The following is a 23,672-nucleotide window of genomic DNA, read 5'->3' as shown; positions in this document are numbered from 1 at the left end:
ACTATGTGAAGTGCAGCGTAATTCCCGCGACATTATATTGCTTACTATTGCAATGGGGATTACAATAGAAGAACCAATGTCAATATAGAATTCAAATATCAGATTTTCACACTTTTTCCATAATAATTTCTAATTAGACTATTTTTTCATTTAGATAATTAATTAAATTAGCAAAGATTATTTGGAGTGTAGCAATAATAATAAATGTAGTGCTTCTTCTTACCAGGACCTGTGGAAATGCCCTGCAAGGCTGGGGGAGGGCTTACGGCTCCTGCACGATGCCCGTCGACAGCCTCGTGAATAACAGGTGGCACAGCCGGCTGATAAATAGCTGGTTGCTGTTGAGATAAATGCAAAACAGAACCGCTGGTAGAGGAAATATGGGCACTCGTAGCCCCAATATTTCCTCCGGGTTGGACGAAGTAAAAACTTGCACTGCCTCCCTGGCTTGGACCACCAATCATTAGTGGAAGCTCATACTCGAATACACTTTGATATAGGCGTTTCCAGAGTTCCGTGTCGCACGCTAAAATATGGCATAGTAGGAGCCATTAATTCTTTGATTTACCGTAAATAGCCCTTGAGTAGGGTTTTAGAATTTCATATTAAAAGAAAATGTCTAATCCGACACGACTTGAAACAAGAATAACAAATACACATATCAAGTACGCAGAACTAAGGCAATACCTGCTTTGATAAGCAATAATTACACAATGCTTCATTGGTTGTCAGATTCGCCTATAATACAAACGTGCTATTTTTGACATGCCCCTTTCGGCGAAGAAGAAACAGACTGATAAAAAGATTATCCATGGAATGCTAGTTCAGATAAACTTTAAAATAAACTGGTGTCAAGTGAAAATGTATAAAATATATTTATATGCAATTTCTGTACGTAAGACAGAACGATTAAATATTAAATAACTGACCTATAACGTAAAAACGTCGGCACACCTGTGCCAGCCGACATAAATCCTGTTCTAACAAAAAAGACGCGATATTCAGTAGCAATTCGTCAGGAAGCTCTGTGATTTCAAGGCCACGTGTCGTCGTTTCAGCTACATCAGTCTCTACCCGCTCCGCTTCAAGATTTGAAGGATCGGTCGAACCACTTGCGGACGAGCAGCCGTTCGCTCCCATCATGCCTACATGATATTGTTCCATGTAGAAGAATTTCATACATTTATCTTTTAAATAAGTCTTTGTCTATGAAGTCTGGGTGAAGTTAGTAATACAGTTTTCATTAGTTTAAAGAATACGAACTGCTCGATCCTGATACATATTGACGACTTCGAGAGAAAAGGTAGATGGCTACAGTTCAGCTAGATTACAGTTTTCTGAGAGTTCAAAAAATAAATATAGATCTTTTACAGTTTGTTTATCTGAAAATCCATTTAACAGTATATCTATTTTGTGGCTAAAAAGGTTCATGATCAGAGATAATAGGTTCATTATTTTGCTTGTGGCTTACTTTGCAATTTCTGAAAAGGGCAATTACAAAAAGGCATCAATGCGTATATTTATCACTAACACTACTGTTCTACATCGGTACCTTCAATCGATGTTTCATTATGGCCTAGTGGAGAGGAGCTGCCTACTGACGCACTCGTAGGAAGTACCGGTTCAAGAGCCATCAACTCTGAACAATGTGCATCCAAACACAGCGGCTCCTCAGGAGATGAACTGCCTGTGCGCCGTTGGCGCTTTCGAGGAACAGTTGCCCCCCAATTAGGTCCTCCGTCGTAGAGTTTTCGACGCAAATCGTACGGTGGTTGATGTGGGGCTACAGCACCCACTGCACCCAGTGGACCACACGCCGAAGCTCCTACTGGTGCATCTGAAAGGACGACTTAATTGTTAATATTATGGTGTTCTCCAGTCTATTGAAGACTTGCTTGAGGTTGCGTAAATCAAGAGCCTAGGTGCTATATATTATTAGCCTTTAGATATATGTTCATGCTTAAACTATACGCAGTGAAAGACTATATTAAGATATATGTTGACGTATTAGCGTATACAGGTCACTTCGAAATGCTTGTCGCTCTTTGAGGGGATAATAGAACTGTAGAGTTCTATTATCAGTAGAGTTATGAAGGAGGTTTTTCTTAATATCACGGTGAAATGCTGATGTTAATTTACTGACCAGGGTTGAAAATTGGAGGAAAGAAGGTGACTAGGTAGGTATCATGGAAGTATTAGGTCGTTCTGTGTAAAACGTAACATTGTGAGCTCTAATATTTCGAACCTTTTCTTAAGAATAGTTCTTTCAGTGTCAGTCGAAGTATGCACTATTATCATCTATATTTTTCGGTCATTCAGAGGTAACCTATTTTTTCGTTACAGTAAGGCCTGGGGTCCAGGGTCTATGAAGTTTCGAAAGGCAATCACGTTGACATGAACTTTTTTGCTCAGCTCCTGCGGTGTGAGGTCGTGCATTATCGCGCATAAGGAGTGATGGGTCACCTTCGTTTATTAGTCTTGGCTGCTTACTGCAGAATTTTTCATCATCTTCAGTTGTTTTAGCCGTAGTCGACGAATCAGGACTCATGGAGCTGTAGTAGATAACACATACACTAGGCTACTAACCAAACGTTACAAGCTTCACAGCTGTACCTTTGCTTTAGAGTAATGGCCCGCCAGTCCAGTTACATCCATCTAATGATGCAACTGTTTGTGAAAGATACACTTTTGACCGCAATTCGAAATTCGGTACAGGAATCGGTTCCATTTGTAACGAGAAAGCAAACGGAAGTAATTGTTTCTACGTTCGGTGCTTGATTCCTGCTCAAATCATGCAGCACCAGTTTATTCAACTTCTTTCACTATTAATTTGACATATACCAAACCTGAGTGCTAAGCCTGTGCACTTTGAAATGATCCGGCTTCCGCAACAGCACTTAACTCTTCTTTATTCAACCTCGTTAAGGGTGTTTCATGAAATTCACTTTCAAGTTCAAAGTTGCCTTTCCAGAGATTAGTGTTAGAACTTTAACTGAACACCAGGTTCAAACTGTTTACTCCGCTGAAGTTTCAGCGAAACTCATAGTCGTAAACAACTCGAATTTTCTCATCTTCTCGACCTCACTACAACTCGCCTGCAAAAAGCCTGAGTGAAACATCTGAGTGAGAGATATCAGATTTTAAAGAGTATAAAGGCATCCCGAAGTGTCGCGAAATGTCGAATTCTTATATAATAAGGTTATCTTGATATATGAAATTGCTTATCGCGTTTCATATTAAGCAACCTAATATATAATTGTGTGATAAATTCTGAATCGGTTGAGAAATTAAGGCAGATCATGCGCATGTAAAGAAGAGCCTGTTTTTTTGTTAGTGCTAGTGAGTCACTTGGTTAAAGGCAAGTGGTAGCTGCAAGCCAAACAATAGATTCTTTTTAATTCCGTATGCTTGCTTTTTCAGCTTTAAAATCCAACCATTCGACAACTTTTCTCTACTGCTGAAAGTTTAGAAGTATTCGCGTGAGGATGCTCTGCTCTATTACCACTCAAATGCCAATGAGGGTGGTCAAATGATGAGCCAAATAAGTTTACTCGCGAAAGATCCTAACGTAATATTTTTTGACATAATCTATGTCTGACGATATTTAGCGGGTGACAAACTTTAGGTCAACTCAAACTACAAAAAACCAACAGATGAAACTTGGTACATACCAATATAAAATTAAAGGACTCACTATGTGCGGCTACAAATGTATTTCGAGAGTTATGTTCGATTTTTATCTGTTAGACAGATAACTCGCTCTCAGTACGAACCAATGTGTGCCTACGCTCGCTGACGAATTCAAACTATCATGTGTATCTTTTCAGTTCTGTAGGTAGTAGTTTAGTAGGCAGACACGTTACCACTGCGTTATTACGGAAACTCTTCGCGACTAAGATAAACTGCTTAAGTGTTATCACAGCGGAGATAATTCGCGTTATTTTTACTACAAAAAGTCTGATGCACACAGTCTCCGCAGACGGAACATCGAACGATCTGTATCGTCCGCCAGAGAAGGTGAGACTGACGTCGAACAGGGGTGCCCCACATTTTCCAGATTAAGTTCATATAATTCTGACTGCTTGCAAGCCTTAATCAGTGCTATAAGTAACGCAGCGTATCCTTCCGACAATTTTCTTAAATTTTCTTCAATAAGCCAAAACTGGTTATGGTGGCCTAAATGCAAAACACATAGCTCCCGATAAATTTCCAGGCTTCGATGCGAAACCAGAACAGGAGAGTACGACATACTAAAAGATCGTTGTTCCATTTCATACACTTCAGAACCTTTTCCAGTACACCAATAGCTCCAGACAACAAATATTTTGGCAGAATTTAAAAAATACTCTATTTTTGAGTTCCGTTTATATCACAGCGCATTCACCCAGTAGCGACCGTTTATCGCCACATACAGAAGATTGTTTTTGAAGATATTGAATATTTCGAAGAAGATCGGATCTTCAAAGAGTTCAGGCAGTGAGGCCACCTGACTCTTTTGTTAGTATGCGTGTCTATTTAAACAAAGTAAGGTAGAATTGGTTGCTATTAATTAGCCTACTGCTTGACCACTATCATTATCTAATCTGGCAAGTGTTGATTTTTTATTAGTACAAACGATATGTCTCGTCTGCAAAGATAGTTTTTAACTTTTTTGAATTTCCGTTAGTCTTTCTTCACTGAGGTACTCTTCATTGGCTTCAGATATTTCCGATATCTTTGCAAACGTAAATCATTTCTTTTTTGGTGGGTATCAAACGTATCTGTTGGTTAACGCTCGTTATTTTGAGCACTTGATGTAATACTAACAAAAAAAGCCACCTTACAAGTTCTACGTTCATCTTTGACTAAGTCAGTAAACGTTCCGTTATTACTGCCCACGGCTGACACTCGTTTGTGAATCTCGAGAACTATATTAGAGTTTTAAGTATTAGTATGATAAATAGAACACAAGCGTAACGCTTTGAGCAAGACTTCCAGCCATGCAAGAAGGTTTTCGAGAAATTTCATTTTCCAAACAGGAAATAGAAGTGGGCTTAGTTAAAAGTTCCCATTATTCGGCTTATTACTGTCACATGAATTTAGTCAACTAATTGACATGGTTATTAAAGGAAAAAATTCTGCTATGCACGCATATTTTCACTTCCTTAATCAAGCCAGATTTCTAACGCAGTCATATTTGTTAAGGTGACATCTATCAAATCACATCCTTTATAAATTTTAACATTTAGTTGCAGAATTAATACCGGATTTCCATAGCTCTATTAAGAACATGCTGTATTTATTGAGCTTTATCACCCCCTAATAATCGATCTCAAAGAAGCATGCCGTACATATTAAGTTCACATTACACAATATATTGAATTTATTTCTAATAAATTTTATTTAAACATCAAGTCTTTGAAGTAACAACCAATAATCACATAGCAGTCTCATTTAATATAATTAGCATATATTAACAACAAAAACAGCGTGGATACATTATAATAAGCCATGCCTAATACATCTCAGTAACTCTAATCAGAATATTTTTTTTAATGCAATGGTTCTAAGGCGACAAGGAGGTTTTAAATTCACCGCCTGGTTTCTGCACTCAACTGATTGAGCTTGCAGCACGCTATACTTATTTAGAATACTGGCGGCGTTGAAACTAAGATGCACAGTCGCTGCTCAATTAAATAGACTCAAACTCAATCAAATAGTTATAACTTTTAAGGACAACTGTGACGCTCTGAGGCAAAATATTTTAGCTTATAAAAGATGCACTATATTACTTTACAGTCGAAAAGGATATCGGCACACATTTTCAAACTGCTGACAAACGATTTTATATGTAAAACTGACATATCCTATTTCAGCGAGTGCAGGCGTGACAGATCGCTTTAATTAAATTTCCGCAAGTCTAGCATTCACATTTCGTGCTGATATCATGTACTATGTAAAACTGATGCATTTTATTCACCATCTAACACGACTGTTGCCGGCGCTGAACAACTAAGTAACTGTGTCTGAGTGAGCGTTATCTTACGTCTTGCGTGTTCCTGTACGTAGTATCGAAATGGGGAGAGGAACAGGTGTCACTGAGGAATAGAAGGCGTTGATTAACAGAAGTCCACAAAACTGCGAATTGTCTGAAGTCGCGAAAGTGCTTAAATGTCTCATGTTTCCTTGCATGCAGTCACCAACGTTGCTACGAAACTGGGGGAAAACCTATCGCTGTCTTCGCGTAAAATCGGTAATAAAAATGGAAAAAAGTATAATACGAAGCGGGAACATCGCGTGATTTTTATGAACTCCAAAAAGGTAGTTTCATCTTTTATAATGTCTTCCGTCAAAGATTAGGAGACCATAGACTCACCGTGTCGAAAATACGCTTCACCGCTAAGTCAAGGAGGCTAATGAACCTGCTAAGAAACTTCGGTTAAGTATTCGAATGAAACGAACCCGTCTTCACTGGACAAACCCAGTCAAAAGTCGGACCATTGACAACTACGAAAAGGTCTGTTTTTTAAACGAACCTTACTTTAAGATTCACTGGAGAAATGCCCATTATGTCTTTAGAGAATTTGGCAAAAAGTTTTTCGAAAATCCCGCCGTGCCGAATATCAAATACTCATCAAAGGTTATGATTTAATCTACGATTCTGGCAAAAATACTAAGATCATGCATTTTGCACAAGGAAATCTAGAGCAGTAGGAATATGCTGAGGTTATTGAGAGCAAGACGCTACTTTAGGTACGGAAATGGTTCCCTGATGGAAACTACGTCATGTCCAGGTCTTACCGTGATCTGCTTACTCAGTAAATCTCAATTGCATTAGAACTTATAAAAGTTCATCATGTTACGGGTTCGCGTAGGACAAGTAATAACAGCAGTTCCACATCATCGTAAAGAAATTACTAACGTGTGGTAGCATGGTCCACCCATAACCGTGACTGCCAAAAGCTATATCACAAACATTTTTCGAAGTATGGCGGCAGTTATCACTGTAAAAGGCGGTACAACAAAATACTCATGCTCTCAACTATATCACATTGTTTATTATCAGTTTCTTTACTAACGTGATGATTCGTATCATGATTCTTTAATAACGTGTAAAAGACTAGAAGAAGTAATACCTCACTTGAATGCTTTCCAATTGGACTTAAATGTTGAAACTATTTGATTTAGTTAATTTCAGTATACTTGGTCGAGCGCCATCTATAATTCGGTTCATACTAGATATGTCCATTATTTTATGCAGAATACTGGGAGCGCGTGTAACTATAAAACAGTGAGAACTTCATGATAAAAAAATTTCTAAAAACGCAATATAAGCACAATAATAAGTGTTAGGATAACTCCCTAGCACGAATATAGCGCAGTTAGCACATTTTAGGCATATTCAAAAAAAAATGACTAGTCCATTTTAATTTTGGCTCGAATGTTAAACCAAGACACTTTCAAAGTTCGACTGACATATGTTTATGGAGTATGAGAAATACTAAAAAGAATACATTTCGTTTTGAAAACTTTACGGAAAGGTGTATCACAGCCGCTTCTAACGTCAATCATTCTTCATACTTGAGGGCACTAAAAAATAGAAGTCTGAAGTTAAGTAAATATGTATCAGCATGGACAATTACATACAATGTTTGCTGGGAGATTTTAAATGCGATGAGCAGGCCAGCGAAATCCGCTTTTATAAGCATGGCAAATGCTAAAGCTAGTTTTTCGGTAACAGGCAAAAAAAATGAGAAGAAAGCAGAAGGAAGCGTTCTGGGAAGGACGTCGAGACATACGGAACATTGCTGAGCTGTTGCTCAGTGCTACAGCGATAAAGAACGTAAATAACTTAGTTATTTCATTATAACCTTCAAAAGTAATACCATCAGATTTCATAGAACTTAATGAACAAATCTTCATACAACGGCCGCAGAATTCGCTGATATGACGTTACTACAACTTAGCATCAGCGTAAAACATAGTGCTCCAACCTTTCTGAGGCAGTCTTGATTGACAATTAATCTATACTTCATGAATGCTTCGTAATATGTATTCTTACGTTATTACATTATTAATCGATCTTATGACGGACATATCTTTTTATTAGCTCATCAGAAATACGCCTGGAGCGACGAAGCTCAGCCGAAAAATTTCCAGGGTTGACCCGTTTATTAAAAGTAAAATTTTCCATCTACCAGTTTATATCGTTTATATACATATCAGGAATATTATGCAGGGTATCGTTAAAGAAGTTATCTGCAGAATCCACATCTGTAAACTCGCATGTTAGTCAGCAATAGAAGAAGGGCGCTAAAATATTGGTTAAACTTATTTGTACTAAAAATTCTTCTCGGACCCCTCAGGTTTTTAGAAAAGATTGTCAGGATATTAACGACTGTAATACCAGCATAATAGAAAGACATTACATACAAAAATACTATATATGTATAGATAAGCTGTTAGCACACATAAATATCGAGTTATCCAGAAAGCTTTAGAAAGATCTGGATCGAGTCGAGCCATTAACAACAAATTTATTTTCGTTTCTAAGAGCCGATAGAAATAATGCCACAACAAAAGGCTGATCGCGCATTTCGTATATATGTTTATGTATAATAATCTGAGTCTGAAGGAAAAGCATGAGACAGACACGTTGGTATATACCTGGAAGATGGTGTTGTTGGTTGACGCTAGGGCTGTTGCTGTGTTCATTGTCATGCGGCGGCGGCTGCTGCTGTTGAGCAGCAGTCAAAGAGGCGGCTGCATTGCCCGTTGCACTGGCGTTATTTGTGCCTGTGCTCAATGAAGCTAGATTGGCCGTAACTCTCGAACTTGGGTAATACTCGAGTGAATTTGAGGACGATTGTGGAAGCCTTTCTTCATACGGGGGTTCAATTCTTTCCTCCGAAACATTACTGCGTACGCTTCGGGTCCCGGAACTCATACTGCTACCTTGGCCTCCACTACTCGACGATGCAGTCGAACAACCTAAGTCGTAACGAGCAACACAAAACAATACGTATTATTAGTTCAAGTTTTATTAGGCGCATTTAAAGTAAAAATAATAACTATTTTAGTGCTTTCCATTAACTTTCACGTATTTGCTTGTTTGCAATTGAAACAAGAATGATAACACCCCTTCGATCATTTGTAATGTGTAATTACTATTACTTCAACTCTGTAAAGTTATTTATCAATAGTTCTTTCGTATAAGATATGCCGCTATCGATTTTGGATACTCCGGTAACCTCCTAGGTAGGTCGTCAAGTTCACAAACACGCGGTTTTCGTCTCGAACTCACATAACTTCTTTATAGAATATATCGTTTTATAGAATAGGAAACAAGCACTCGTAAAGAGGTAAATAAGCTCGATTTATTTTACTCCACATCTCTTAAGCGATTTGACCGGTTAAAAGGCTACTGTGCCCGAGAGACACACCAGTTAATGAAGCCATGAGTAGCAAGTGTTAACTAATATAAAGTACTGGAAAGGGAATGAGGCCATGTTTAGTTTAATAAACAAACATTTTTAGATCTGCCAATGATAGTGAAACAATTTCTTCTATTAGACCCAAAACGTTTTAACTCCTTATTCTTGAAATAACAATTTAAAAGGTCAGCTGGGTAAATATCCCTAGCCTTTGGAGCAGCGCCTATCTCAGAGAAGTTTTCCAAAATTGGCTGGACTATGATGAAAGGAGACTGTAGTTGTAAACTTTGGGAGTCCACTCTCTCATAAATAAAGCTCGGGTCCAGGTAAGAAGTAAAATTTAATTGGCATTTAAGCTAGGCTTTTAAAAGTTCTTATTAAATCGTTTGAAAGGTAATGGCCTCTCTCCTGAACGTCTGCTTTTTCTTTCATTCTCCTGCTGTTTGCCTACGATCTTACGATTCGAAATCAGATTGACCGTTTAAGATAAATGGGAACCTTCACATATCTCATCAATCATAACTCATTAAGTGATCGAAACAACGGCCTACCAACCATCGAGACTCATCGGGCATTTTGAATCAATCGAATTTTATTAAAAACCAGGATTCAGGATGCTCCATAAGTTGCATAAAGATAGTTTTCCTTTTTTTGTCGCTTTTTACTTTTTATGAGAGAATAAGGCTTCTTATTGCATACTTACCCAACTGAAAGAAAGAAAGCTCTTTCTTGAGGACCCAATAGGCAATCTACAATTGAATCTTTACAACTTTTTGCAAATGTTTATTACAGAGGGAAACATAATTCTTGCAGAGGGTACATATGACGATAAGATGTTTAAGCTATCGCATTTGCACCAGCTGAACTAACAAAGATTAAGCGAGAGATTTAGTCAATTACTTTGATGGTGACGCAGCCGTATGAAAACCGATCCCTCGCTGAAGGAACTCGAGCGCCAGCTTGAGGATTGTATGTTGATTGTTCTTTCCGCTGTTTAACTGGATGAACTGTGGGGGAACTCAAAACGTTTTATAAACTGGGAAATGCTTAAGGCGGTCAACAAGGATCTCTTTATTATTCAGCTCACTGACTCAATATGACTTTATGATTTAATTGTCATTACTGGAAAATGAAATTGGTAAAAGTACATTTGACTATGAAATAAGAAATTAAAATAAGATCATGTAAAGTTGCGACGACCATTTAATAAATGTGTATGTTTCTAAGATTTGAGTGCTCGGTTTTCTGCGAAGTAAAAGATATCACCATTACTCTCCAGATAACTTAATACATAACTTTTAGTGTGCATAAATAAAAATGCGTAGAATATTTAAATGAACATTTATAACTTCTAACGAAATTTGTTTGTGGCTTTGAGAGGTGACATATGAGCTCTTTTTTAGTTCTTGACTCTAGATAAGGCGTGATAGTGATAACAATCGCCTCTTGAAAATTAAGGAAAAAGCGACAGAACAACCTTTGAATATCTAAACATCGGTTAATTTCGCAATTTGACTTTAAACTAATAGAGATTTTGGCTGCAGATTGTGAAATATCTCTTATGAATTAAATTCTCGCCGGGATTCTTTGCCAAACCGAATAAGAGGCCACGTAGGCACACAGTGTAATTTTAATGCGTGAACTGCTGACGTAAGTGCCACACAACGTTGGTAAAGTTTGCATTTGATATGATCGTTATTCCAGGTTGACAAGTTGATGGATTATGGCAAAGCATTAATAAAAATTTTTCAGCCTTTTTTCTAAGTGCACGAGCCGTCGGAATCACCTTTATTTAGGTATAGCATCAAGGACATGTTTCCATTGAGACTCCAACCAGAGTGGGTTTTGCTGGAGTTTATTAGAATTTCTTCAATACAAATTGAAGCTATATAGGAACGACATAAGCAGTTATTAGTTCTCGTAATAATTTCCTATTTTCCTTAGGTCTTTATTTTTCTAATTATTAATTTATGGTAATAATTGTTGTTAACGTTAAAATTTGAACCAGTGTGGCATTATGTTTGCTAACTACTGTGGTAACGCACTCAGACATGGGCATTAAACACCTGCATCTCTACACTATAAGGGCTAGCCTGCCGTTTCAAACGTCTGCTTCGCAAACCTCCACTCAAGTCTAGCGAGACAATTTTAGGGATTTTTGAAGTGACATCGAGAGAACTTAAATTTTCCGCTTAGGAGGATAGCTGTGAGTCAACCCGAAATCACACTTACTTCTCGCTACGCTAGGGAAACTTCGCACACCGTTCGTACTGAACTCTAAACACTGAAAACGGCCCTGTATAAAGATACTATGAAATAGGTTTAATACAAAACCGGACATATCAAGGATTGCCTCAGATCGCTCGAGTAGAGAAATGTCAAAACTATTCAAGGAAGTACGAGAAAGGAGCCAAGCACCTCGATTCAGGGTTATGTATAAGAACTGTCGCTTTGTAGAAGAAGTTTGTGTTTAATAAGATCCAATCATAGACTGGATTTAATGGATCTATGGCGAGTTTAGATCTTGTATTCTGTTAATAATCTACCGACGATCTATGCAAGGGTGACTGTTATATCTTTCTTTAAGAGTGCGAGCACGGCCCTTTCGTATAACGTTCCGGTCCGCATTCAAGGTGAAAACAGCGCATACTTCATTGCTCATTGGAACGCTAAAACTCCCAAAGTCAGCTCCCTTTTGCATAGTGAATGCGGTTCCCCATCTTCAAACCATCATTTAACTTTTATTAACAAACTGAAGGCTTGTATTAAATTACTTTTGGTGCTCTAGCAAAGGAATTGTCCGGTCTTTCAGCGTCATCAGAATCTATAACGTACATTTGGCCTCATTAGGGAGGCTTGATTTCACCTTTGACCTGTTGTGTCGGATGTAGTGCTAAATCAATCTTACGATAAGTCGTACCAGCAGTGAAATGCATTTTCAAAGCAAAGATTCAATTATGTAATAACGAAACATAGGTTCTTTTTTGGGGTAAATGTTTATTGGCACGTAGCTGAGTTAGCACGTTTAGAAATCAGGGCGGCCCATACTTAATTCGTCATATGGAAAAACAGCGCTGACGAAGTTTTCTTCATTTGAAAAATGAACAAGTTCGTCAGCGAAGTGAACGGCATAACAGTATTCGCAGCTGAAATTTAATGATTCTTGGGTGTGTTTCACATGTGACACGGTGACTTTCAAGCAGATGGACTGTACCGATAAGAAACTCGATCAGGAGCACTGAGCTCAGCCAATGTGTTCTTTTAAATGTTGATTACGTGTTTACTTTGAGGTAGTATTGCACGTTACCGCATATATTTGTTTCATATGCAAAAATGGCGCTAAATGTAGCTTTATTTTCAAATATTTTATGTAAAGCGACACTTTACGATATTTTTTTTTGTTTTCAAAGTGTACTTATATTCTTCAACATATGAGACCCTTCCTTTAAATACCGCCCTTGAGTCTTTTATCAGGCTAGTTGCAGTGAGCTATAGAAAATAAAAAAATTTACGTAATTCTCAACTATGTGTTCTACCTTGGAACTATGGCGGCGAAGACAGGTCGTTATGCAAACCTTGTATTCGGCACAGGATCTGCTGCTTGAAATATTGTTAGCCGTTGGTTCCAAAAATTATGCGGATATTTGGATTTGTAAATGTATCATATGGAGGCCTCTACGCAAAAATTGATAACGAAGCCTTAAGCGCCGTAGTGGCAGCTGAAACATGCATTCAAGTACTCAAGTTTAATTTATGAAAATACCATATTTCTTCACCTTTTTATTTTCTGGTGGTCAAACCAATAATGTAAAAATGACATGTAAATGCCGCATGATTTGAATAGAGATAAAAAACGGAAGCGTACAGAGGTTCGCTTTAATTTGTTCTCGCTTCATAATCGTGGCCTATTATTGCACCAGGTTGTGACTCGTAATAAAGAACAAGTTTTCTACGATAATCGAAGACAGTTACGAAATAGATCCGCCGAGACATTACCATAAAGCAAAGGTATAGCCAAAAGCATAAGTTACACTTTTGGTGATATAATGTAGATATTATTCACCACAGCTTCATAAATCCTGTTGGGCGTTTACGGCTGAAGTGTACTTCCAACGACCGAAGGAGATTAAAAAAACTCCGCATTAAGCGGGCACGATTAGTGCATAGAGCTAAGCTTTTCCTACTGCATGATCCTATTCGATCTCCCATTACAAGAATCACGGTAGGAAAAACGAGAGAGTTACAGAAGGCGTGGTGTCATTCACCATACCCACCCGACACAAAAAAATAAATTATATTTTTCTTCAAAATCTCAACCCCGAATGAAACGAAAATCTCTCATATATCAGCATGATGTCAAAATCACTCTTTAAAACTTCGTAGGATTTCGTACCTTAAACTTTTAAATATAAATAAGACGTAGATGAATGAGATGAGATCATAGATGATAATAGTGCATATCTCAATTGAAAATAGACGAACTATTCTTGTAAAAAAAAAGTTTGAAACGTACACTTTGTCACATCTCATACTAAACGCTCTAATGTATTACGTCACTCTTGTTGTGATCTCTGAAGTGAACTTTTGCTCCTTTGTTATCGTAATTCTTTCAATGTGAGGTCTAACGTTGTTGTCCACTGAGAGTGGTTTACCCCTAACTACTAGTTCTGGCTGCAAAATTTTCTCATCATTTCCCTCTATTATTGAACGTACACTCAAAAGTTACTAAGTAACCAGGGCTTATAATTGTACGAGAAAAAAACTGTATTGGACTATTGACTAGGCACCTGCGCAGCTTTACGTTTGCTTTTGAGTTATGTCCCGCCAATTCAATTGCGTCCACCCACCGATGTCACCGTGTGCAATAATTGCGGAAAATTACTTTTGCACTACAAGTCCCCTTTCGGTACGAAGACGGACAATTTCTAAGGTGAGAGTTAAGAAAAGCAAATGTATCTGCATCTATTTTTTGTTCACACTAAAATTATAGGACACCCTTTAATAAATTACCCGAATTTTTTTATTTTTGATAACTCATTGCAACTCGTCTAGTAAAATCCCGATTGTTGACATCCGAGTAAACGATCTTAGAGTTCAAAGAGTACAAGTGCATCTCAAATGGAAGAAAAAAAATGTTGTGAAATGCCGTAGTGTTACCAAATAGCGTCATCCGAAAGTATGAGAGTATTTGCCACATTTTATAATGAGAACCCTCTGATCAAATAATGTGATATCCCGGAAAAATTGTCCGAGTTTGAAAGCGTGCTCTATGCAAAACCAGCTTGCGGTATCACTCTTTTTTTTATAACCCATGAAATATATTTATTGCAATTTATGTAGTACGTTCGTCTCCGCACGACGACAAAGGCAGATGTCACCCCGCTAAAAGTCTTTTTTAACGCAAAAACTGTTTGGCGTGGTGACGCTAGGGTAATACATATTGGTATGAATCGATCTGAGTACACTAAGAATTTGCTACCAACTATTGCCATAGAGCTAAACAATAACAAAATTAAAAGATTTTTTTTTTGTGTCAACATAAAAGTAATTGTCAAACAGTTCGTCAAGAGCATTTAGATGACGTTACAAGCTTATTACCGGTCTTCATATTTTCATATCGGACCAATAACGCTTATTAGCGTTTGATCTTTCACTGCGTTCCAACTTTGTCTAGAAGCTTACGGTACTAGGGTTGCATAAATATGAGGTCTGATAAGCCTTGTATTTTAAAATTCATTACTCAAAGGAAGAGATCATCGAGACCTTGTAACAGAATCTCGTGAGGAAAATAGAACTCTTTCAAAAATTCGTTGCACCAGTTACGACGACCCTCATGCTGCGACGAAAAAGTCGTGCTTTATGACACCTAATGAAAATAATTCTCTACCTTGGCCCAGACTCTGCCTCCGGGCCACATACTGGCAATGCTTAGCAAAAGGCGAGCAAAAGAATATGTCTATAGGACATCCAAGAATTTGACTTCCAAGAAGCTTTAGCAGGATGCCTTTATCAATTAATATCGGTTCTTTTCCACTTTAAACAGTTTGAAAAAAATCTGAAAAGTTCACATTCAACTTTCTTGACTATATGCAAGTTTCCTACCTTCCGCATGGGGTTCAAAAGAAAAACGCTTGTTATATTCATTACGGTCAGGAGTAATTTGCCAGGTTTTATGAAGCTTTATTCGTAAGAAGATATCGCTTCATTCGTAGACTCATCGTGTGCTGTCGGCGGTTCTCGTGCAAAGATTTTTTAACATTGTCTTAAGTATGCCTATTCGACTGTAGACTCAAGATCCAGGTCTCTCAAATTTCGCAAAATATTTGACTCATGAATATTCATTAGCCAATATTCATCGATATACTAGACAACAAATATACAGTACTAGACACATTTACTGAAATAGGCCAAATCAGCTATTTCGTCATCCCGCTGACTTATCGCAGCTCTTCCTTGTCCATGACAATATATTTCCAGGGACTTTTTTCAAGCTGTGCACGGTACAACACTGCTTCGCATCCTAGAATGATTCTGTTTTTCTCACGTTTTCTTAGTTCATAGTGTTCTGTATTCTACATACACGAGATCCTAGCTCCTGTTAAGGTTTTACGCCCCTCACCCTTTCTTACCTTTAACCCGAAGAATTAAGTTGATTTACAAGAAGCTGCTTGAAGACCGTTCAAGTATTTTCTCAGTACAATACAGAGTTCCACTATGATGTGATGTTGCGTGACAAGTGAAGTCGAATAGATGCATGGCATAACTTCAATCTATTTTCATAGAACTATAACTAGTTGGCCTTGGCTAACTTTGCGTAGTGATCAAAAGTTCTGAACATACACTGCGCACATAATCCTTTTAAGTTCAATATAGAAAATATATGCGAAATGCAATAGTCCTTATTGGATGAGCTGATAAGGGGCCTCAAAGTTAGACTAAGCACCTATCTAGAGAGAAAGGGTCAGAGTCTCTGATTTCCAACGAACTGCCAACAACTCATGAGATAAATGTAAGATGGATATGCATAAACCAGACATCTGTGAAAATTTTTGAATACCTTAAGTTTGGATGCACTTTTTAGGTGTAAAAGAAGCCAACATCTGCAGATTTTACTTAATATGAATAGGATGCAGCGGAAAATACGTTTCCAACCAGATAACTAAACAGAGAAGCCCCCCAATAAAAATGATGTCGGCTGCCGATTATATAATAAAGACAATTTGTTTTTTCATATATATATAATATCTATTTCAATATAGGCTGAAATAAGAAATTGGTCAACTGCTCGGGTTGGCCTCCCAGGTTCTAAGGTACCCCATTTAGGTATACGAATTCTTTTAAATGTATTTCAACTGATAGTTGTAGCAGTGCGGGTTCTTATATCCAACGCTTTGCTAGAAGCCATAAAGGCACCGGCAAGCCGCTCTTCTTTAGTACTTAATAATATGCAAAAATCGATTGCCGGGCAGCCCTGAGGTCATAAAATAATCCGTTTCACTCTGAATTTTTAAATAAGAATGCGCACGGATCTTACGAGCAAAAGTAAAAATCAGAATCTTTGCATGAGTACAGTATTTAGAGAGTTCTGCATAGCTAAACATAAAAAGCTTAACTGAACGGATCAAAATTATTATTTTGGGGGTAGATTCAAACATTTTAGAAATTTAGAAATACTGTAGTTACGTACGAGGCATCGAGAGTTCACAGAATGCATTGATTTTTCTGAACCGCCAGTTATTCAATAAAGTTAAGGAGAGAGCAGCTATCTAGTACCAGAAGGGAGTAGACCTCTATGGGAAACTAGAATACAAATAGCTAAGAGCGTAAGTAGTAAAACACTTAGCAAATTTTACAAAATTATATAACGTCACCTATGTAGTTAAAAGTTGAAGAATATGGGAACTAACTTTGTAATTGTAATAATGAAGTAAAAAACTAAGATATCACTTAATGTCCCGCTATATTGGAGCCTTTATGGTCTTCTTTTTAAAATAGTAAACAAAGAGAACTTCGAATTAAGAAATGATTGAGACTACTTAAATATGTAATAGATGTTGCGAACAATATGAAATATAAGCATTATCAAATATATAAAATCGTATTAAATTCAGGTATATAAAATAGTGTTGTTTTACTCGATAATACAATAACCAAACGTTACATAACAGGCATATTAACAATTAAATAAACAAGATGTTTTAAAATGAGTGTGTTTCATATAACTTTTCGTACCTCCAATTTAAATCAATTAAATTTACTAAGAAAACATTGGGTTTCTAAAACCAAATTATCTACGCGACGTTACAAGATCCCTCAAGTAAATTCCACTAGTTTTTGAATTAAAATTCCTATTCTAAAGAATTGTGTTAGCCAACAGCTAATTAATGCTAGAGAGAGCCTATTTTTGTAGACAATGAAATAATAGCATCGCTATAACTAAGTCTAAAATATCGCTTTCCAAAGAGAGCTCAAACTAGAATAATTTTAAAAAGTCATCGTGCCATAAATAGCATGCACTAGATGATTCATATTCTCGGCTGCTCGATAGTTTGTGCGACTGTGAGCTCGCATGCGGTCTCTGAAGAATTGGAAAATCCCCGTAGGCCAACGCGAGATACGACGAAAAATCAGTTATAAAAGTTTAAAAACTTATCAAAAAATTTTAACTGACGTTTACTAGCTTTTAAAAATTTAACTGGCTTTTTAACTGACAAGAATCTCTGGTATATGTCTTTTATCGTTAGAGTTACACCAATGCCCTTTGAAGGCGTCAAGACCAGGAACCTTTTCGCCGCCCAATTTTCTAAGTGATTGTAGGCATCAAGCATACAGTGGGTTCCGGTTCTTCAACAAACTCTATTGTTGACAGAACGGCCTGTCATTTCGTTATAGTTAGAACTAAATTCTCTTGTGGTGCTCATGCTTTCGTGTGATATGAAGTGATAAGAGTAACGTCATACCACAAAACATCTTCCGGTCAGAAGAAATCTTTACAAGGAGGCTTAATGGAATAGCCTACAATCTGGGGATAAACGTAGATCGAAATTAATGTCGCATAAGATAGTGTATCTATTCTCAAGCTTGAGAACAGCCATTTAGTTCACAACTCGCTGTCTGGAAATTTTATTTTGCTTTGGAACAAAAGCTTTTTAACAGCTTAAAAATTCAAATTTAGACCAATTGTATAGGGTGCGTTTGATATGAATTGTTAAGAAACTTAGAAATTTAGAGAAAAATTCTTTAAAATGAGTTGCCTATGCTTTTAAACTGGTGAAATTATCATAAGTAAGCGGTAATAATATAAAATTTATATACATATAATCGATGCTTTAAACTAAATGAAAAAATACACAACTATTAAATCCTAACGAAATATATGACTTCAGAAGGTAACGTAAATTCTGCCAGATTTGGCCCTCGCTTCCTTTATGATGCCTTCATATGGTTTTGCAGTATTACATAATATAGGACACTTGTTCCTCTTTTCTGTCTTACCCGGCTTTCTTTACTTTAATGGTTCCCTCGTTTCTGTCTCTCCCAACAGACACTGCGTAAAGTATATACGTAATTAAACGCTGAATTGAAGGTACAAACAAAGTATACAACGGCATTGTGGCACTACGTTTCTCGATAATTTACTATACCTACAAAGCCTATAAGACCTTTTAAATTCCAAGATTGCGACCTAGATCTTGAGTATGAGAGCGGTAGGAAATATTTGTTGACTGGACTTTATAATATTAAAAATGAAGCTGAATTTATAATAGTTGTGCGCAAGCCTATTTTGTATGTAAAACAGCTTTTGCAGAAGAATTTTCAAAAGCTAGATATTAAATATAAAAAGGTAGTAAGTAACTCTTCGACTAAAGCAAAACACTGCCTCTTCTCAATAAAATCAAGGTCGCTCTGGATGATAACAGGAAAAGTGCTAACTAAATCAGACAGGTTATTAGCAGTAATAGAAAAAAAAATATATAAGCGCTATACACGACGAAGGATCCTGCAAACATGGCCTCCAAGTAATAAATTTATTTTTACAGCCCGAAATAAGAGACTGTAAAGAACCGTTTATTCTTTCTCACTATTAAAGACAAATTCTTGATAAAAAAAAGATTAAATTAATTCTATTAACTGTTAATAGAATTAATAAAAAAGAATGGCTCAAAAGCAGACGTGTCTGGCAGGTTGAAAACTCCTTATTCTATATGGAGAAAGATAGAAAAAAAAAGATTCTTTGACTAGCTATCTAGCATTATAGCCTTTAGAATTATAATACCAAAAAGGTTTTTCCGTTTTCAGAGTACAGTCGAGCCAGATGTTAGTCATAGAAATCATCACCTAACTTAAACAAAAAATACCTTTAATATCGGTTCGGTTTTGCTGCAAAAAGCGGCATCCGAAATAAAATAATTATAATATCTAAAATTTTCAAACCACATAAAATTAAGTGTGATCATTAACGTTGCAGGTAATTCGGTAACAATTTCGTTCTCTAAGATCACCTAAATACGCCCAAGGTTTGCACCTATGAAACGCGCGCTGTTACCCTCTATTCTCTGTGTGCTAGAACGGGTGAACTGTGTGAACTCTATGTGCTAGAACTCAGCAAAATATAAAGTAGTCCAAAAAATACTGACGATTTTTCTAGCCAGATGGCTTTCACAAATCTTAGGTAATATGAGTCGTGCTGGCGTCACTTGAAAGTCGAGATTCGAGATGTTGGAACGCCGGTATTCAGACAGGTGAGTAAAATTTCTGCAAACGTCCGCTTAAACTTTACCACATACATATTTAGCTATTCGGCAAAACTAGAGAGAATTTAGACGGTCATGTTTATTATATATATAGCACGGATCTTGTATTGTCAGAATATTATCTGTTTCTGTCTCTGTAACACCCCTTTAATAGCGTTAATATAGTTACAATAGAAGGGGTTAAAAATTTCTCGTCACAATTTTTCGCCCAGAAATCACAGAAATTTTACAGGAATTAAAGTGTTACTACGAAAATGGAAGAAGGTCATTGATCAAAATAGCGAATATATAGTTCAGCAATGTTGTTTCAAGAGTAAAAAAACACTTACTTTAATTTTAGTTTTAAGACCGGCAATATTATTTCTATCACCCATATATTTAAATTCAATGATCCCGGCGGAAGCTAACAAGATCTTGGACTGAGTGATTCAGTTTCTTGGGTGAATAAGTCGGTATCAATTAGTATGTGGTGATATATTCTTTTGGGTCTCATGTGGTTCTAAGAGGACAGCAAAAGTCACGAAGTGATTTGAAATAATGATATTGTACAAATAGTTTATTTGCTAACTTGGAGTATAGGTGACGAGAATTTGCTAAATTTTATCATTTCATTAAGAGCAATTACAAGTGGCCACACATTCGACTCACTACATACACAGAAAGGCCAGAAACATTAATAATTATAGTAAATGGAATCAGAATTACAAATGAGCTCTAAAGACGAAATATAACACTCTCTAAACACAAAGGTTCACCCATCACCCGGCGTAAGAAAATGGCAGAAATAGTTTGACAATTTTTAAAATAGTAACCTTATTATATTTATTCAACCTTGTAGTGCAGGATAAACCTAAATTTTGAACGAGTTATTAGCATAATAACATATTGAAAATCGTGCGAAACTTGACCGTAAACCTATCGTTGATATCTCAAATTTATTGCAGATCACAAGAGTCATCTTAATATTCTCATAAATTTGTAAATGTGCTTTGTTCAGTGTTCTAAAAAAATAAAATAATTTAAAGCTTTTTTTTTTGTTTTCAAGGATGCTTAAATGTGTTCTATGTCTACTGAAACCAAAAAAAATGAATATAAAAATAAACATATGACAACTAACCTGTACAGAAAAAATAGACAAATTAACTGGTATAGAACTAAACTGCTACAAAATATCATACAAATGATTTCGTTTGATAATGCTGATGCACTCATACCTGATACGGACACTAATACGCATCTAATAGCAGGTTTTTTAGTAGAATTCCCATTGCCGACACTTTTGCGCCGAAGGCTCATGCGTGCAGAACCCGCGGCCTGTTTACTTCCCGGAGTCTTTGAAGACATGATGCACGGACACTGCGGTTACACTTGTTTAGGAAGTTAATGTGAACCTCACGGGTACTTCGTGTAGGCTCCTACCGCTGAAAAGTGGGTGTCCGACTGGGCACTGAGGCTATATAAGAAGAGCACAAAAACGTCCAACAATCTCAACAGACTGTGCTTTCAGGACTTGCCTGAGTGCAGTGATCTACTCTGGGATCACTTCGATGGTCCACGGCGCTTTCCACAGCTGCACTATCAACACTGCCACATTCTGAGTCGGCTACAAGGCTAGCCCGCCCCGTCTTAGTCTTGTTTATTATTGTTATTAGTATTGTTACTTGTTAGCATAGAACCCATGGCCCCATAGCGTTACACAAAGGCACTCATTTGATCACTCGGCGGTATATTGATTTATTATTGCCAAGAACCAACTAAAACAACGTACAAATAAAAGACCGTTTTAGAGATGGAACTCAAGTACTGCGGTTCCCCTTCCCCGACAAGCGGAGGTCGCCATCTTTGCAGTTACACAACACTAATGGACTAACCCTTACTGGAAGCTTGGTGGTGGGGACTAATTCTCCTAGGGAATTTGCTGCCGCGCCAATTTCAAATCGAACATGAGCAGTATTCGATCGATACGCACCATAAATTGACTGCTCTATGTATCATTAGGTGCAAGCAGACCTTGAAAGCTTACACTCCGAGGCTCCTCGGCCACCTTCTTTAGACTTAGTAGAATAAATATTGTGTCTCATAGCTCAGTCGAGTTTCAAAAGGTTGCATAACTTAAGAAGTTGTTTAGTTCTTAATGTACTGAGTTTTGGTTAGCTTGTTTTGGTTTCTAGCCATATTAGAACATAATAGACAGACCAAGTGAAACAAACATCGACCAATATCATGTAGTACAATATCCTCCCTTAGCCTAGCGCCTGAATTTTCCGGGTTATCTGCAGCGATGTCTGCTACGCATATGTTGTTCAGATGGCGCTTCATTCGAACGGTATAGCTACTCATATAACGAGGTGGGGAGATGTAACTGAATCATTGGTAGCACCCATCCTATATGCACATGAACACTGCGATTTTGTATTGCTTGTCTCTAACGTACATAATTCTCCGCGATTGGGCATCTACGCGGGCACTTGATTCCTTTAGGGAACTCCACAGACAGCGTTTTCCTATAGAGGACAGCCTATACTTAGTCTTTGGCAATAAGTTATTACAACAGTTTAAGCAATTACACAGTTGTTATCCGTGAACATCAATAAACATGGACAGCTTGTAAGCGTTTGTTCTTTGCACATCGTTGTTTTTTTCTGTTGTGAGAAACATCTTCCCGCCTGTGTTCGTGTGTACACACAATCAGAGCTTAAGGCAGTTAAGAATACAAACGATTGTAGAAGTTAGCGTGCTAATTTTTACGATACTCTAACGAAATTGGTCTAAGTGAACCAATTCGATAAGCGAATCCTAATAGACAATGACCATCTTGTAAATACTTTTATAGATATATATATCTTACCTAAAAGGCCGAAAAGTGAGAGTGATTATACTCTTACGGTAATGCTACATTAATCAACAATAATTTTGTACCGATCACAAAGCAACTTTGTTTTGTTTCAGTGTTCCAAGCAAATATATCCCAAGCTGTGTTGTTAAGCAGTTCTCAACTGATAACTATCTATTCTAGGTAACTAAACCGTCTGTTGAAAAAAACGCATAATTTTTTTTTTACATGATACTGTAATCATATTATTGAAAAGTAAAAAAACAGACTTGCCATCATAATATAAGCCAAAAACGAATTATTTGAATTGACAACACTATAACTTAGTATATAAGCTAGTAAACACGGTGCTTCATTTAAACTATTAAGTGGGTTACTTCGCGCTTCTACAGCGAAATATCAGAACTTCTATACTATATACAGAGGACACCAATGGTGATGAAAACAGTAATGCTCAACACGAATTAAGGTAATTACTGCAACAGGGTTTCAGAGTACGTGCAACTGCACGATAGAATTAGACGTACAGCAACCTAGGCCCTATCGCCCCAGCCATACATCAGTCACAGTAATTCAGGGCTTGTTAGCGAATAAAAATAATAGCGAAAAAATAATAATTTTTTAAGAATTTATATACTTCATCGGTTTATATATACAAATCTCTGGTGGAGA

General features: G+C 37.1%; 1 protein-coding gene across 3 annotated transcripts in view; it reads right to left on the bottom strand.

Moving 5' to 3' along the window:
* LOC111253479 (F-box only protein 11-like) overlaps window positions 1-23,672 on the bottom strand; it is a 39,003-nt gene that overhangs the window by 13,980 nt on the left and 1,351 nt on the right. Inside the window, exons 1-6 of one of the 3 annotated variants that reach the window (XM_022812924.2) lie at window positions 21,382-22,038; window positions 10,314-10,420; window positions 8,647-8,970; window positions 1,553-1,837; window positions 930-1,145; window positions 224-526 (exon numbers count right to left, since the gene is read on the bottom strand). In XM_022812924.2, the coding sequence (XP_022668659.1) occupies window positions 224-526; window positions 930-1,145; window positions 1,553-1,837; window positions 8,647-8,926 (1,084 nt within the window). In that variant the 5' untranslated portion in view covers window positions 8,927-8,970; window positions 10,314-10,420; window positions 21,382-22,038. Of the gene's footprint in view, window positions 1-223; window positions 527-929; window positions 1,146-1,552; window positions 1,838-8,646; window positions 8,971-10,313; window positions 10,421-21,381; window positions 22,039-23,672 lie in introns of those variants that run through there. The other 2 variants (XM_022812923.2, XM_086993817.1) reach the window with 2 other exon arrangements.

This window comes from Varroa destructor, unplaced genomic scaffold (genome assembly GCF_002443255.2).
Source record: "Varroa destructor unplaced genomic scaffold, Vdes_3.0 BEIS01000006.1, whole genome shotgun sequence".
Classification (NCBI taxonomy): Eukaryota; Metazoa; Arthropoda; class Arachnida; order Mesostigmata; family Varroidae; genus Varroa; species Varroa destructor.
The sequence above is the reverse complement of the archived record's forward strand: the minus strand, read 5'-3'. Positions and strand labels throughout refer to the sequence as shown.